Raw genomic sequence first — 17,177 nt, 5'->3', positions numbered from 1 at the left:
CTCTTTTCCTCTGCAATTTTGGTTAAATTCATCTTATCCAAATATTGTTTAACTTTGTCTTCTGGTATTTGTTATTGGCATTATAAGTTTTGAAAAAATTGTTGTGTTATGTTCTTTTTTTTCTTCTCTTCTATGGTGTGTCACACCCTCCTCATCTTGCAATTGGGATATTATTTTTTCTCTTTTTTTTCTTAATTTATATGCCAGCCAACGTTCCAGCTTGTTTGCATGCTCAAAAAAAATTTGCTTCACCATTTTGACTTTTTGTGCCATTTCATTTTGTATATAGTCAAATTCAATTTGTGTTTTATTAAGTCTCTTTCTTCTTTGATCTTGTTATTTTGGGGGTTGTGCACTAAATCTAATTCTAATTTTTGAGTTCTTTTTGCAACACCTCTTGGTTTTGTTTCCTTTTTAACTTTCTTTTTATCGTATAAGCTATGGTCAGCCCGCATATATATGCTTTTGTGGTGTCCCACAGATTTTGTATTTATCTTTTAAAAAGTTTCGTTTCCTTTTCAATCATTTGTGTATATTTTTTTCCTTCAGAATTTCTTGGTTCATTGTCCATCTCCTTTTTTCCCTCTGACCCTTCCAAATTATTTTATAAGGTTATGATCTGCCCAAATGTTGCTCATTATTTCTATCTCTTCGATCTCTTTAATCAGTTCTGGGGTCATCCATGCCATATCAATCCTAGACCTTGAATTATGTGGGTTTGAATAGAATGTTTATTGTTTCTTTTCCTTGTTTATCTTTCTCCAACCTTCTTGTAGACTCAGTTCTTGCGTCATTTCAACAAATGAATTTGGCAGTGTTCTCTTTACTGTTTTATAGTCTTTTTTAATATCCACAGTGGCATTGAAATCTCCAGTTAAACATGTTTTCATATTCTAATTCTAGTATTTTATTGTGCACTTTTCTTAGAATTCATTTTGGTTGTTGTTTTGTGCATATATTGTAATATTTGTTTTTGTTCTGTTTTAATCTCAATCATTAAGATTCTTCTCTCCTCTGTATATATTTCTTTCGATTTTAATCTTTTCGTGATGTATATTACTATTCCTCTTTTTTGTTGTGTTAATGATGCATACAATTTCCCAAACTTTGGATTTTCTAATAATTTGCTATACTGTTTCTTGATATGTACATCCTGTAAACATACAATATCCATATCCAATCTTTATAATTTTGTAAATATTTTGGTTCTTTTCACTGGAGAGCTTAATCCGTTTATGTTTATGGAGACCATCTTAATTTCCTCCTCCAACTTTTTTCCTTGTGTTCCTTGTCTGTCTCTGTATTTTCCCTCTTGCACCTTTCTATTCATTCTTTTTCCTGTTTCCTTTTTCTTTCTTGTTCTGCCTCGTTCTATTCTGTTTAGTATTCCTCTTGGCTCCTACTTTCAGCTTCTTCTCTGCTCTCTTGCTCTTCCTCAATTGCAAAGTGGTGTTCGAAGAACTCTTGTGCTTTGTCAATAGTATCTATTTTAAATTTTTTCTCCTGCCAGGAAATCAGGATGTCTTCAGGCACCAGCCAACATCACCTTATATTTACTTAATTGTGAAGTTAAGAACTGGTAATGTTCCTCACTCTCCTTGGTATTTGTTTCAGTGTTTGTATTCCCTTTTCTTTGTATGTTATTGATTCTTCCCTTGTTTTCTTGTATACTTCATCTCTTATTGTCCTTTTCGTGAATCTCACATGGACTTCTTTCGGTAATCTATGTCTGCATGCATAATTTGTGTGCACTCTATATGCCTCATCTATGTGTCTCTGCATATCTCATTTATCCCTCTGTAATACCTGTAGTACTTCTGCCATGGTCTCGCCCAGGTCTTCCTCTTTATCTTTATCTTCTACAATGTTTTGGAATCTTAAGAAGGATGCTTTTTCCATCTCCAGAAAAATAATTGATTCCTCTATATCTCTGTTTGTGGGTCCATATTTCTGTTCCGTTTTCCATCTTTTTGTCTAATTGTTCCAATTTTGTCTCTGCTGTTTTTATTCTCAGCTCATTTTTAATAATAGTCTGCTGGATGTTTCCTATTCTGTCATCCAGTCTTCTTATATCTCCTTTCATTACTCCCATCTCTTGTTTAGTTTCTTCTTGGTTTCTTTCTTCATGGTTATTTGCTATTGCTTCCTGTGTTTTAGTTATTGCTTCTTCTATCATTAAAACGTAGCTGGCATACTCTGGAAGTTTGAAGCAGAACCTTCTTTGTCCATTCCCATCATGCTCTCTATTGAGCGCTGGTGTGAAGGCGATGAGGTTGTGGATGCTGGGTTCGGGGCAGTTTTCTTGTTCATCCTAGTAATAGTTGTTGTGCTCGTCATTTTCCCCACGCGCACTAGATTTTTCAAAAATAATATGCAATGATTTAACTGATCAAATTCCCCTTTAAGACTTCCACACTCCTATGTTCTTTAAGCAACAATCCTACAATGATAATAGTGTTATAGCATTACCCACCTCAATAATTTTTAGTTCTCAGTCCTATTGTATTCCACTTCTGCTCCGTTGTGAAATATATATATCCACCATTATTGTATTCAATATGCACAGTCTATTCCTGTCATCTACTTTTCAGCTTCTTCTCCCCAAAAGCCTATAATCCTGTCAAAGAACAGAATTTATAGTCACCAATCCAGTAGAATTCCCCTTCTGATCAGCCTCAGCCTCAGAGTACCTCTGTCTGCAGCATCTTCCTTTTTCACTTCTCGTCTCCTTGCGTTGTCACTGTGTAAACATAGCTGTCTCTTGCTCCTTCTCTCTCCTAGTCACTGCTGTTGTTTCAGCAGAAATTCTGCCTCTCACTTTGATGACTGATGACTTTGATGACTGATGACTGAGTATGGATTTGGTGAGGTTCTCTTGTATTCTTGCATTTAAACTCATGTAATATATGTCTCCTTTCAGATTGAGTTCTCCTATCCTTCTCTAATTCCTGAAGAAAGTCATGATAGTAATACTTTGCCAGAGGAATGGAAATATCTACCTTTTCTTGCATTGCCAGATGGTGCTCACAACTATCAAGATGGTAAGAGCCCACATAATGCTTCTTTCCTACAAATGCCTAAACAATGTGGAATTTGATACTGGGCGAAAAATTTGATGCTCTCATCATAGCAGGGCCAAACTAGACTTTTTTATACAGTGAGCTGGCAAGCAAATGTTTAAAAAATAATAGTGTGTGTTTTCAGCCACAAACAAAACTTACCTTTCTTTTCCTAAAGAAAGAAAGTGACTGAATAAAGATTTTAAAATGCCTGTTGCAGGTAGAGGAAGAAGTAAGCTCCTGGAACTATAATTCAAGTAATGTGAAGTAAAACTGATTTGAGTTTCATTTTTTTAAAAAAAATACATTTACATATCTGATGTTTATGGTTTGAAATGATTCTGCAAACAGTTTGAATGTGTTTAGGCAAACTGTGCACAAGACATGCACAATTCCGAAATAACACAGACCAAAATACCAAAATCAATGCATACTGTGTTTCCCCAAAAATAAGACCGGGTTTTGTTTTCTTTTGGGCCCCAAAATAAGCACTAGGGCTTATTTGGGGAGTGTCTTATTTTGTGGCTACCTGCCCACTCCCTCCCACCATTTGCTTGGCCACAACAGCTTACAGGTCTTCCCAGGGCAGACACACTTTTCAATTGGACAGAAAAAATAACAGAGACTCGAAGCTTCATCTGCTTGTAAATGGGATGCTTTGAAATTGAGCTAAGCGTGTTGGGGTCGCCTGCTTCCCCCGCGCCCGCCCTCCCCCGTGCCTCTGGCTCCACTGTGCACTTTTCACCTAGAGGGAGATGAAGCTTTGTCCTCTTGCAAATGGGATGCTTTGAAATGGAGCTAATCAATTAATAAATTAATTAAGCTGGCAGGCTGCTGCTGCTGCAGGAGACTGTCAGCCCTCATGTACTCGCTGCTTCTTATGTTGGTCACGCCTATCCCTCCCAGTTTTTTTTTGGGGGGGTAGGACTTATATTAGGCCCACCACATAAAAACAGGCTAGGGCTTATTTTCAGGATGGGTCTTATTTTGGGGGAATTATGGTAGTTGCCAATTATTCTACTATTATTACAATAAGCCATTAGTGCATAGGTGTAGTAAAAGAAAAAAGATATGCTTTCAGTACCAATTTCTTGGTTGCTGAGAGGCAGTTCATTTCCATATTAGGCTATCACTCATCCTCTTTGCTTAATATATTTTGTTAATATTGTGGATAGTAATTAATTGCATGAAGGAGCATCTTAAAATATAATAAGGAAAATTGATTTAGGGTTTCCATTTCAACCAGCTGTGAAAATAGCCAATAGCAAAATATTATCATAATTCCCAATATCCTATCTACCTAAAAATATTCATTTTTCCAATCTGAAAGAAGCAAAGGTCCTTTGGATCAGTCATGGGTACTTTCTGTTTCTTAAAAGAGTTGCATCCTTTCAAGGCTTGCACAGTGATTATGCAGACTCAGCAAAATATGCATTTCCTGAGCTCCCTGGCTACTATGAAACAGCTCGAGTGTGCTCATGGGATTTGAAGCAGTTTTGCCCTCTTTGTGTCCAAGTAACATATACCTCTCTATCTGTCTTGACAGGCTGAATGAAGCAGATGAACTAGAAATTTTGCAATATGCAGGAAGAAAGATAGCAATTTAGACATTTGGATGTATATGAAAACAGCTAGAAAAGCTTTTTATACAGGACCACAATCCTTGTAAAAGACCTAGATGCTTCAATGAATCATGTATCATATGTATTTTAAGATTATATTGTCTCAAATTTGGAATTAGAATCTTGAAAGAAAGTTTTAAAATACCAGATTTGATAGTATATGTTAACATAGTATGTTTAACATATACTATGGTCATATATTTTGTTATTGGTTATCTAAATTGATACCATAGCTAGCCTACCCTAATTTAATATTGATTGGGTTCATACATTAAACTAGAGTTGTCAAACTCCCGGCCCATGGGCCGGATGTATCATGCTCTGGCCACGCCCACGCCCAGTTTAGCGAAGGGGGGAAAAGTCCCAATACATCACATGACACCACTGTAACAACGTGAGTTTCACACCCCTGCTCTAAACAATTAATTGTGGTTTACAAATCACAATGATTGGATTCACAAATCATGCTAAGTTAAAATCTACAGACCATATTAATGGTCTTTGTGATATGTGAAGCTAGTGCATAATTATAATTTAGATAGCAACCTATTAGAAAAAAGTAGAAACTTTGTATTCTCTTCAGCAGGATAATGAATCAGTAGCCTTAGTGTCAAAAACATTGGAGGGGCTGAACTTTTGTATATTGATTCAAGCTAATCAAATAGTTCTTTAGGAGCACTTCACTTGAACAAATAATGCTGCGAATATAGAAACTCTTACAGGATCCCTCTTTACCACCATCAAAAAACCCAAACCAAATAACTACTTCAGAATGATTAAAATACCAAGTTTTTAAAAATAGTAAAACTGCTTTGGCTGTTCAGAATAGTCATATGCACATTTATATTACCAAATAAAAAGTTGAATTTCCCCCCCTGATTATGGTACATTAATTTGAAATTTGGTCTTTAGGATTATTTGGAAAATTGTAATACTGAAGAAACGTAATGTCTCAATGTAATACTTATAAAGGATAGCAAAACCATCTCTTCTCTTCTTTTTTAGACACAGTGTTTTTCCATTTGCCACCAAGAAGTGGAAATCGAAGCACAATATATGGGGTCTCTTGTTATAGGCAAATTGAAGCTAAGGTAATTATTCTGAAGTTAGGTAAACATTTTACTGACAATTTATTGAAAATGCACTAGAGATACTCTTTAATTTACAACCATAGTAGAGCTTGGAATTTCAATCATAAGTCCCTCTTGAAGTGCTATAGTATGTAACCAGATTCAATTTTACAAGTTTTTACAATGGTTATAAAGCAAGTCACTATGGTGTGAAACAAATCATGTGATCATTAAGCAAATCCTAGTATTTTCCAATCCTTTGCCAAAACATGGTTAAAATGTCATAAATTATAGTCACCTGACTGTTGAACACTACAACTGGCCATAAATGCATGCTAATTGCTATGTAACTGAGATGTGATCATGTGGTTAAGGTGGGAAGGGAGTAGTCATAATTGCAACAATAAGTTTAAAGTAGCTTTTTAAAAAACTGCTATAAATTCAACCAGTTGTTAAAAGATCAGTTATAAGTTGAGGACTGTATATTGTATACTGGTTTTTACATGTTCATTTGATATTGAACTAGTCGGTTGGATACCCGTGCTTCGTTATGGAACTGGAGCAGCAGCAGGTAGCATTCTTCGTCATCACGCTCCATTATCCTATAGTTGTAAAAGGCAGCAGCAGACACGGTCTTCTTGAGAGGAACCTTGGTGTTTGGTTCGCACTGAGGTATATTGATGTAATAGCCATCTTCTCCACGGCAGAACATCAGCGGGTACTGGAGAGCGTCATAGGCATGGTGCATCTCACTGATTCGTAACAACCTGTTGTCCCTGCTGTGAAGAACGATATCTCTCTTCTCAAAATCCTGGCCAACAATGAGACCAGCCACTTCTGTAGCCGTGGGGGCATTGAAATTACCTCGGTGCTCTCCAGAAGGCTTCCTATGGGCGTTAATCACCACTTGGAAATCCTTGTGGCACTTAGGAACAGAATCAACAGTAGCCTTAAGTTCCAGAATATATTTGTTGTGTTCACACAGCAACTTCTGCAGTTGGCTAACCAGTTGTGGATTAACACCTGGTAGATTCCACAACAGATGTCCCTCTCATTGTCATCATCACCAACAAAGTATATCTGGAGAAATGAAGGTTGCTGCTGGGGCCCAGCCATGATACTCGCTATCCTGTGGTAAATCTGTCCCTGCACTTTGAATGTTGTTATAAAATTTCCCTCCTTCACCTCTCTGGCTCCAAAAGATGTCATTTGGAAGCATCCTTTGAACTTCCAGACAGCAGAAAGAAAGTACTTTGCCATTGGATGGTGGTTGGTGAGACGGTTATGTAAGGGTTCAGGGGAGGGCTGAAGGGGAGGGAGATGGATTTTACCATCACTGCAGCACATCCCAGGACTCTCATCCTGCCACTTTAGAGCATGGCACCAGGCACATGGTAACAGAGGTCCGACATCAACAACCTTGTCCCTGGAGTAATCAATCTGAGGTTCATATTTAAAACTAGACAAGTACTTATTAATCCAAGGCATTGATCTCATTTGTGACTGATTAGCGTAGGGGTTATTAGATGTACTGAATACTTTTTTACAGCCTGTCTACTGACTTGTGGATGAGTGTTACGATACTTGTGTGCAACTTCCCTTACTTGTATTTACCTAATCGCATCTGTAAATCTTTTTCAGTGTTTTTGCCTCTTTTCCCTTTAACTAGTGTTACAGTAGAAGGAACAGATTCATCTGAACTGAGGAGGAAAATAAGGGGGGGAAATCTGCCTCTGCCAACCAGAATCCATGAGTATTCATCTGGCTAGCATCCTGTCAGTATGTAAGAGAGATGAGGGGTGTTTGGAAACTCAAACAGTATTTGCTGTGTGAGCAAGAAGGAAACAGGAAGGAGCCTGGATGTGGCTTAACTCAACTGTTCTGTAGTAAAGCTGCTTGCTGCTGTGAAAGAAAAACTGAAACGCCTCTCCTCTGCTTGTGCTTTGCATTTGGACGATTTCTTTTCAGGCTGGGAAGGGGAGTAGAACTCCTTAGCATCAGAGCGTGTTAATAATAATATAGGGAATACTAATGCTCTGATGGTCGTTTTGAAAAATCCTTTCTTAGTGAGCACCTAGAAGCCAAGAGGAACATAGGTGGCAAATTTGAAGTTTGTAGGCCTTATGGTTCTGGAGATTTTGTGATGATGTGTGAGTAGTATTTCGCTTTTATATATAGAGATATCTGCATGGTTGTTTAAATGCTAAACCAGTATTTTTGATAATTCAGACCTATCAGCAGTGTCTGATCATTTGGGACTTCCTGCAAACTTGTACATATAAACAACTAGAAGATTGGCAAAGGAAGAAACTACTTGCATTCAGACATTTAATTTGTCTTTCTCTAAAGGTAGAAATTAAAGTTAGCTTATAAATCTCATTAAAGATTTATAAATGCATAATGTGTGCCTTATTACTTGTTGTCCAGCTTCTTTAGTCACATAATCACAAAAGTGCTGATATATTAGTCTATTCCCTGTGGGATAAAAGCCAATGACTTTGACCTATAGATTATAAGTAGTTTGAATGATTACATGTTTCTAGAAATTCTTTAGAAAGTGCAGAAGTATTTTTTTGTTTTTGCTATTTCATCTTCAAAATCATTGGATTTAGATACTTGCAGATATATTTCTACTTTGATGTAATTTGTATTAAGAATTGTGATTATAATAATAAATATTAATACAAACTAAACTTGAACAAAAATGAAAGAAATAGTAAAAAGTGCAAAAAAAGAAGAAAAGAAAACTAATATAAAGAAATATTTGTTTGTTTGTTTGTTTAATTTATTGGCCACCCACAGGATAATTGATCACAAGTGTAAACACATTTCATCTCTTTAAAGTGATAAACATTTATCTCCTCATCCCATGTCCCAATTCTTATCAATCAATCAATCTATCTATCTATAAAACATCATCTTTTCAGTCCAGGTATCAGCAGAAAGTCCATAAAGGATAGCCACAAGTAACAACATAATTTGTTTTAAAGTTGATCAAAACCCACTCTATATTCCTTCCTTTTATTTCTCACTGTTTTAATTTTAATTCATTCAATTTTTTTCTTGACATTTGTTTTCTCTTCTTTGTCCATCTCACAAAATTCGTCAAGACTTTAAAAAGCTCTTTTGTAAATCAAATAGGGAAAAAAATATCCAGATCACTCTCTTGATTTGTCATTTGTATTTCTATTTTAAATTTTGACTCAATTTCATTTACAAATCCAATCAAACATCTTTTTATAAACATTTCTCTTGGCCTGGCAGTTGTAAATCCACTTTCAATACCATCTCTACCTTGTCAGATAAAATGTGTTCTACATCGGAGTTTTCTTCAATAACATCTTTTGGATATAGACTGTCCATAGAAGCAGCCATCATTATTAACAGTGTGGATATTGTAACTACTATTTTCTGATTCCATTCTTCAGAAGTCTCCTTCAGGATTTTTATTGTCATAATATTTTGTATATTACAGTTTTATATAGGTAAAAGTAAAGGTTCCCCTCGCACATATGTGCTAATCCTTCCCGACTCTAGAGGGCAGTGCTCATCTCCTTTTCAAAGTTGAAGAGCCAGCGTTGTCTGAAGACGTCTCCATAGTCATGTGCCGGCATGATTAAATGGCGAAGGCACACAGAACGCTGTTACCGTCCTACCAAAGATTGTCCCTATTTTTCTACTTGCATTTTTATATGCTTTCGAACTGTTAGGTTGGCAGAAGCTGGGACAAGTAACGGGAGCTCACTCTGTTACATGGTGCTAGGGATTCGAACTGCCAAACTGCCAACCTTTCTGATCAACAAGCTCAGCGTCTTAGCCACTGAGCCACCACATCCCTACACTGCGTCCCTACAGTCTTATGTATCTTTACCTAAAATCTTTAGTCCTCTTTGCGTTCCAATTTTTCAAAGCACAACATTGCTTATGTATGTTATGTCTCCTAAAACCAAAACAGGATATATTTCCCATGAAAATATGTTTGTGTTTTAATTAATTAATTCCAAAATCTTATTGTGAAAGTTTCAACATTTCAATTTTATCTGGACCATTGATAGTTTCTAAGATCAGTTTTTTATTTAGTTTTCACTGTTTATTTCATAATATCTTTTAATTATTACATTTACAATTAACTTTCTTTTTCATTAAGGATTCACCCAGATTCACAGCAGAAATTTTAAACTTGATATTCTGAAGGTCTCTAATAGCTTAGAAATAGTTACTGTGCGAATTCCAGAAGGGATTAGAAAGTTAGGTTTGCAAATTTAGTGTCCTTTAAAAGTCTCTGCTGCCATTATAAGTAAGATGATTAATCCTGTTCTTGGCTCTGCTTTCATATAGCCATCTTAAGTTCACCATAGTTTCCCTGGAAATCACCTAATGTATTACTACTTTCTGAGAATTTCTACTTCATTTATTATGCAAGCTATTTGATATCTTGTCCTATTATAAATCAATAAAATTAGTAATTTATAAAATCAAGTTAGTTTTCAATGTAGTTGCATCTGTCATTTATATTCAAAGGCTGAACATAATAATAGTTTTAAAGTAGGATCAGAGTTCTATATACTGCATAGGAAATGATTAAGTATTTGTCAGCCTCTACTTTGGTTGCTTGCTGTCAGCTGCTATAGTAACAAGGAGAGTGGGGGCTTGTGGTATTTGGGAGGGGAATTTCAGGTGCTGGAGGAGATTCATGAAGGGAGTTTTGGTCTCACCATCTTCTACACATGCTGATGGCTTGTGTTTAGGTTTGGTCAAGGTCAACTGTCTCTGCATACCAATGGAATGAGGCCACTTGAAGATGTACCCCAGATGACACCTTTGGGAGTTGCAGATTGGACATTGGGTGGGGATAATTGGGGGGAGGAAATGCTGGTAAGGGTTACGACTACCCAACGCCGGTGACCAGAGGCTGCCTGGCAGAAAGGGGAAGAGGTCTATGGCAGAGTACACTCAGGAGTTTCACGAGCTGTCTGTGCATATGCGGAGGTGGTCCCAGGCAGCATTGATTGACAGCTATATCATGACAATGTGTACCAGAGCTGTGTGTTCGGGAGGGGGGTCTGTGACCTGCAACACTGGTATGTGCTGGCAGCTGTTGTGGAGATTGACCTAGCCAGAAATTGATACCGTGGAGGCAGCAGCCAGGACAAAGACCCCCCCCCCACACCGAAAGAGGCACAAAAAGCAGAAAAAGGGGGATCTGTAACCAAGCCGAGATCAAATGCATGTTTCTGATGTGGAAAAGAGGGACATAGGGCTGCTGACTGCTATGCTAAGCTTGGCCCAAAACCGTCTTCGGCTGGAGGGAGGAAACCTGAGTAGTAGCCAGGGAAACGCTGTGAAACCGCCCTGAAAGTGTGGAATTTGCTGATGTTTTTCCTCCAGGTCAGGAGGAAAAGGAACCCTCTCCTCCTTCAGGAGAAAGTGAAACCGACTCCGACTCCAATCCCTTGATAAGTCCCCAATCGGCTCCATGACCATCCCAGTGGTATTAAAAGTATCCTCGACTGGTGCCCATGGGAAGATGCTGGTCCTTTTTATTTTCTGGCTATACACGATGCATAATTAGCTCTGGGTTGGTGGAAAAATTGGGTTTAAGACTGAGAACTGTGAAAGAACCCATTGCCTTTTGCCAGTTGGTCAGGTCCGGAGTGGCAGCCCATTTTGTAACCGAACCGGTGGAGATGTGGAGGAAGACCACCAAGAATCCCTGAGTTTCATTGTGGCGCGAGGATGGAACGGCCCTTCATACTGGGATTACCTTGGTTGCAGAAATAGAACCCTCAGGTGAACTGGCGGAAAGGGTGGCTACGTAACCGTTCATCAAAGCCGACAGAGGGGGAAGGAAAGACTTCCCACCTAACCAGAGCTGTTACAGACTTAGCAGATTTTTCGCGTGAAAAAATTGAGGGAGAGGAAAGAATTCCAAAAGAGTATTGGGACGTTATCGGCTTCCCACAAGCTCCCCCCACCCACTGTGCCTCCAATTGCAGCATAGAAATCCTCCCAGGGAGAAACGTGGATTTAGAGGTGCCCACTGATTTGATGAAAAGGCTCAGGGAAAGCCTTGCATCTGATGACTGGTTCAAGCTACACTCCGATGAGTGTATCATGCAGGATGGCCTTGCATGGATAGGAGCCAAGCTATATGTTCTTGCTAGTCTAAAAACTGTTGTCCTCCAACAGGCCCATGACTCAAAAATGGCTAGGCATTTTGGTTTCGTGAAGACATTACATTTAGTTAAAAGACAGTTCTGGTGGCCTTCTCTGAAAAAAGACATAGAATCTTACATTGCTAGTTGTCCCATTTGTGCAGCGGCAAAGTGACCACCAGGAAAACCTCAAGGACTACTTCAAAATGTTGTCCGACCTGGTGCACCTTGGAAGGAGATATCAATGGATTTTCTTGTCAAGTTACCAGAAAGCCTGGGAAATACTGTCATCTGGGTGATCACAGATTTGTTCTCCAAGCAAGTGCATTTTGTTCCCTGATCCAAGTTTCCGTCGGCTAAAATATTGGCTAAACTGTTTATTTTACACATGTATAGGTTACATGGAGTTCCTGAACGCATTATTTCAGATAGGGGGGTCCAATTCACCTCCCTCTTCTGGAAGGAGTTCCTGAAGTTAATAGGCTCCATCCAGGGTCACCCACCATCCGCAGATGAATGGGGCTTGTGAAAGGGCTAACTGGGTTCTAGAGCAATATCTTAGATACTATGTCAATTATCAACAGGATAATTGGGTTGACCTCTTGCCCTATGCAGAGGTGGCATAAAACAATTCGGTACATAGCAGACTGGAATGACCCCTTTTAAAGTAGTGTTTGGACAGGATTTTGTACCTATTCCTGAATTGCCTTGGGAGGAACCACAGAACTTATCTTTATTTGAGCAGAGTGATCAGCTTCAAAATTTCTGACCTATGACTCGCAAAGCCTTAGACGCGGCTCACCAAGCACACAAAAAAACAAGCTGATAAAAAAAGATCAAAGCCAAAAGAATATCAGGTTGGGGATAAGGTGTTCTTGTCCACTAAGTTTCTTCAGACTACCCAGAAATCGAAGAAACCTGGTCCTAAATATGTGGGTCATTTCCCCATTGTTAAAATTGTGAATCCTGTCATAGTGCAATTGGAATTCCCAAAAACCCTTAGGAGAATCCATCCCGTGTTCCATGTGAACTTACTAAAACCAGAACATACATCTTTAATGCATTCGCCTCAACCCCCACCCCCTGTTCTCCTTTTTAAAGGAGAACAATATTTTGAGGTTAAGGAAATCCTGGATTCCAGGAAGCATAGGGGATGAATTCAATATTTGGTGGCCTGGAAACATTCCCCTCCATTCCATGCTGAGTGGGTGAATAAGTCCGAATGTCAGAGCTCCTAAACTCTTGTAAAAGTTCCATTCTACATATCCTGATAGTTGTGATATGTTTTGTTGTTGTTGTTGTTGTCTGTTTTATCTTTTTCTCCAGGGATGATGTCCTTTCTGCAAGAGGGCCGAATGTTGCTCGCTATCGGCTGCCTTAGTAACGGGAAGGGTGGGAGCTTGTGGTATTTGGGAGGGGAATTTCAGGTGCTGGAGGAGATTTATGAGGGGAGTTTTGGTCTCACTGTCTTCTGTGCATGCTGATGGCTTGTGTTTAGATTGGTTAAGGTCAACTGTCTCTGCATATCAACGGAATGAGGCCACTTGAAGATGCACCCCACATGACACCTTTGGGAGTTGCAGATTGGACGTTGGGTTGGGGTAATTGGGGGGAGGGCTCTGGGTAAGCGTTTGGTATGTATATGTTCACACCTTTTTATCTCAGATCTTGCTTTTCTTCAGCTGCTTTCATTTTATGTCTAGTAAAAGTACCTTTATCTCTACTCAAATGGAGTTGGGGGTTTTCTTTCTTGGATACTGAATGAGGCACACCTGACAGTACTCTAGTTCCAAATTAATAATACCTTCCCAAATAGATTTATTTGGTAGAAAATAAAATGAGTAAAAAAGTGACAAAAACAAGAAACCAATGGGTTCTTGTTAACTCCAAACAAACCCATGGTAGTTTTCCATGATGTGACTTTTTCTAATTTAATGCTTTAATATTTCCTATTATATTCTTTCTGTTCCAGTAAAATGGATCTTGCCTTCGATCAAATTGCTAATCTACTGAACTATTTTTTTCTAGATATTTTAAGTTAGTAAATAAATGTCATATTTTAGTGAAAAAAAATGTTTGCTTTTAAATGGAAATAAGTAAAGAAAAGTTTTTAAGTTTAATTTTTGTTCCTTTAAGGCATTGAAAGTACGGCAAGCAGACATTACTCGAGAAACAGTACAGAAAAGTGTATGTGTTCTAAGTCAGCTGGTAAGAGATAAGACAACATATGATACTTTGATTTTGGATGTTTATATTAGATATGAATAATTGGATGAACTGAAATCTGAATCAAAGGTATCCTTTCCAGAGAGTTTGTTTGACAGAAAAGTACTCTTTATAAAACAGTTAAATAAGAGCAACCCAACTGGATATGCTCATACTACTATACTTTTCAACATAACTGTTAAAGTATTGAGATTTAAGAGCTGACCAGCTGTAAAGTATAAAGTTGATAATAATAATAATAATAATAATAATAATAATAATAATAATAATAATAATAATAATAATAATAACAACAACAACAACAACAACAACAACAACAACTTTTATTTCTAGACCGCACCCTTTCCTAGGCAGGACTCGGGGCGGTGTACAGTCATGTTAAAACCATATACAAATACATAGACATGAACATAGACATAGACATGGACGTAGATGGAGGAGGTAAAAAATATACTGTACAATTCTTAGTTAAAATACAAATATTAAAATACCCTTAAAAATTCCCCAATAAAATGTTTGCCAGGAGGTGGAAGATGGAACTGTCAATCAGCTAAGCCAGCTAGTCAATCAGCTAAGCCAGCTAGTCGGAACAGGTGAGTCTTGAGCTTCTGTCGGAAGGAGCGGAGGTCATTGATAATTCTAATATCGGGAGGGAGGTCATTCCAGAGGGTTGGGCCCATCACAGAGAAGGCTCTACTCCTAGGCGTCACCCGCTGGCACTGCTTGGTGGATGGCACCTGGAGGAGTCCCTCCCTGTGAGAGCGGATAGGTTGTAGGGATGTATGAGGTGAGATGCGATCCCGCAGGTAACTAGGTCCCATGCCATGGAGCGCTTTGAAGATAGTAACCAACACCTTGAAATGCACCCGAAAAACCACAGGCAGCCAGTGCAGCTCGCGCAGGAATGGTGTTATGTGAGAGTATCTTGATCCTCCCATGATAACCCGCGCGGCCGCATTCTGAACTAGCTGCAGTCCTCGGGTGCATCTCAAGGGGAGCCCCATGTAGAGAGCATTGCAGTAGTCCAGGCGAGACGTCACCAGCGCATGAGTGACTGTGCGTAGGGCATCCCGATCCAATAGGGGGCGCAATTGACGCACCAGGCAAACCTGGTGGAACGCCCCCCTCGCCACGGCTGTCAGATGGTCATCCATTGACAGCTGGGCATCAAGGAGGACGCCCAGATTGTGCGCCCGTTCCACGGGGGGCAATAATTCGCCCCCTATGGCCAGTGATGGCGTCAACTGGTTAAATCGGGGCGCCGGTAGCCACAGCCACTCAGTCTTGGAAGGGTTGAGTTTAAGTCTGTTGTCCCCCATCCAGACCCGCACGGCTTCCAAACACCGGGACAACATTTCGACGGCCTCATTGGGGTGGTTTGGGGTGGAAATGTACAGCTGTGTATCATCAGCGTACAGATGGTATCCAACCCCAAAACCACGGATGATCTCACCCAGCGGCTTCATGTATGTGTTGAACAGGAGGGGTGAGAGGACCGAACCCTGAGGCACCCCACAAGTGAGTGGCCTCAGGGTCGACCTCTGCTCCCCTGCCAACACACACTGCGTCCGGTCGGAGAGATAGGAGCGGAACCACCGCAAAACGGTGCCCCCCACGCCCATCTCTTCCAGCCGGCGCAATAAGATACCATGGTCAATGGTATCGAAAGCCGCTGATAGATCTAATAGGACCAGGATAGAGGAACAACCCCTATCTCTGGCCCTCCATAGATCATCAAATGTATGATGATGCAAATGTAAAGTTGATGAAATGTAAGGCTGATGCAATGAATCAGTATTGGTAGAGCCAGTTAAAGACTATGAAGGGTTCCACAAGTCTTTACCACTTTAGGAGGTGTTTATATAAGGCAGCCAACAGAGGGAGTATTTCTCTCTCCTTGTGTCCAATATACATTGTTAAGTTCTCTGTAAGAAAAAAATTGATTACTTGTCAGGTATTTGCTATAATGTATATTTCTTTATATGTTGTATATAAACCACTAGTAAATGTCTTAAGTCTCTGTGCATTTTGCTCCTGAGGTGTCTCCTAATAATAGTCACACTGCAAACACTCTGACAATAGCATACTGTGATGTAGAGTACAAAAAATTATTGAAGCTTATACTGTTTTAAAGTCTTTTTTAAACTTTAAGTGCCACTCATGTGAAACTAAATTTAGAAAATGACATTCAATTTCTGGCCCCAGTTTTTAAAAGAAAGAAGACTATGATTCCTTACATAGTTTTTCTGGCCTTCCCTCCTCTCTCTCTCTCTCTTCCTCCCTCCCTCCCTCCCTCCCTCTCTCTCTCTCTCTCTGTTCAGAATATGAAGAAATAGTTTATGAAAAGATTAATTTGAAGCATAGAGTTTGGAATTGATATCTTATTAGGCAAAACAATGCAATGTTCTTCACAATTAATTTAAATCTTGTCCCCCTAGTCTTGTCTCCCAGTTTATTATTCTTTTACAATACCAGTTTTTTTAATGAAATAGAATGAGATACTTTGCCCATATTTTACTGTATTACTATCTAATGTTTTGAATAAAGCATATTAAAAAAAACCATAGATTTATATATAATTAGAACCAGTGTTGCTTTGAAAGCCAGATGTCTCAAAGGTGCTTTTTCAAGAGGCAACTGAACTTTCTGGGTTTTCTTTGAAAATGTTTTGCTTCTCATTCAAGAAGCTTCTTCAGTTCTGACTGGATGGTGGGGAATGGAAAAATGTATACTCCTTGCAGACAGCTGGTCATTTGCATTCTTTTAGCAAGTCATTAAGGTCACCTAAAGGTGTTGGGGGTCAGCAACCTGCAGCTCCGGAATCACCTGCAGCTCTTTGGGCCCTCTGCTTTGGCTCCCTGTTGGGTGATCCCACCACTGGCTGCCCCCCCCCCCTCGCTCTCCCCAGGGAATGGAGAAGCGGCTGGAGCTGATTCTCCGGTGCTTCACTCTTGCTGGAGTTCTTCCAGTCCTTGTTGGTGCTGGGCATGCCTTGGTCACTTGGGGAGATTTGCAACTTGCTTTCCAACCTGAGACACTGGCCCA

The 17,177-nt window shown here is 39.3% G+C and overlaps 1 protein-coding gene across 1 annotated transcript in view; it reads left to right on the top strand.

The window, feature by feature from the left end:
- The window catches only part of AVL9 (AVL9 cell migration associated), a 139,280-nt gene that overhangs the window by 33,276 nt on the left and 88,827 nt on the right, over window positions 1-17,177 (top strand). The window contains exons 2-4 of the mRNA XM_081971281.1: window positions 2,921-3,041; window positions 5,687-5,772; window positions 14,043-14,114. Coding sequence (XP_081827407.1) covers window positions 2,921-3,041; window positions 5,687-5,772; window positions 14,043-14,114 — 279 coding nt within the window. The remainder of the gene's footprint in view (window positions 1-2,920; window positions 3,042-5,686; window positions 5,773-14,042; window positions 14,115-17,177) is intronic.

This window comes from Natrix helvetica (assembly GCF_964273705.1).
Source record: "Natrix helvetica genome assembly, chromosome: Z".
Taxonomy (NCBI): Eukaryota; Metazoa; Chordata; class Lepidosauria; order Squamata; family Natricidae; genus Natrix; species Natrix helvetica.
Note: the sequence above shows the minus strand (reverse complement) of the source record. Positions and strands in the feature narration are given on the sequence as shown.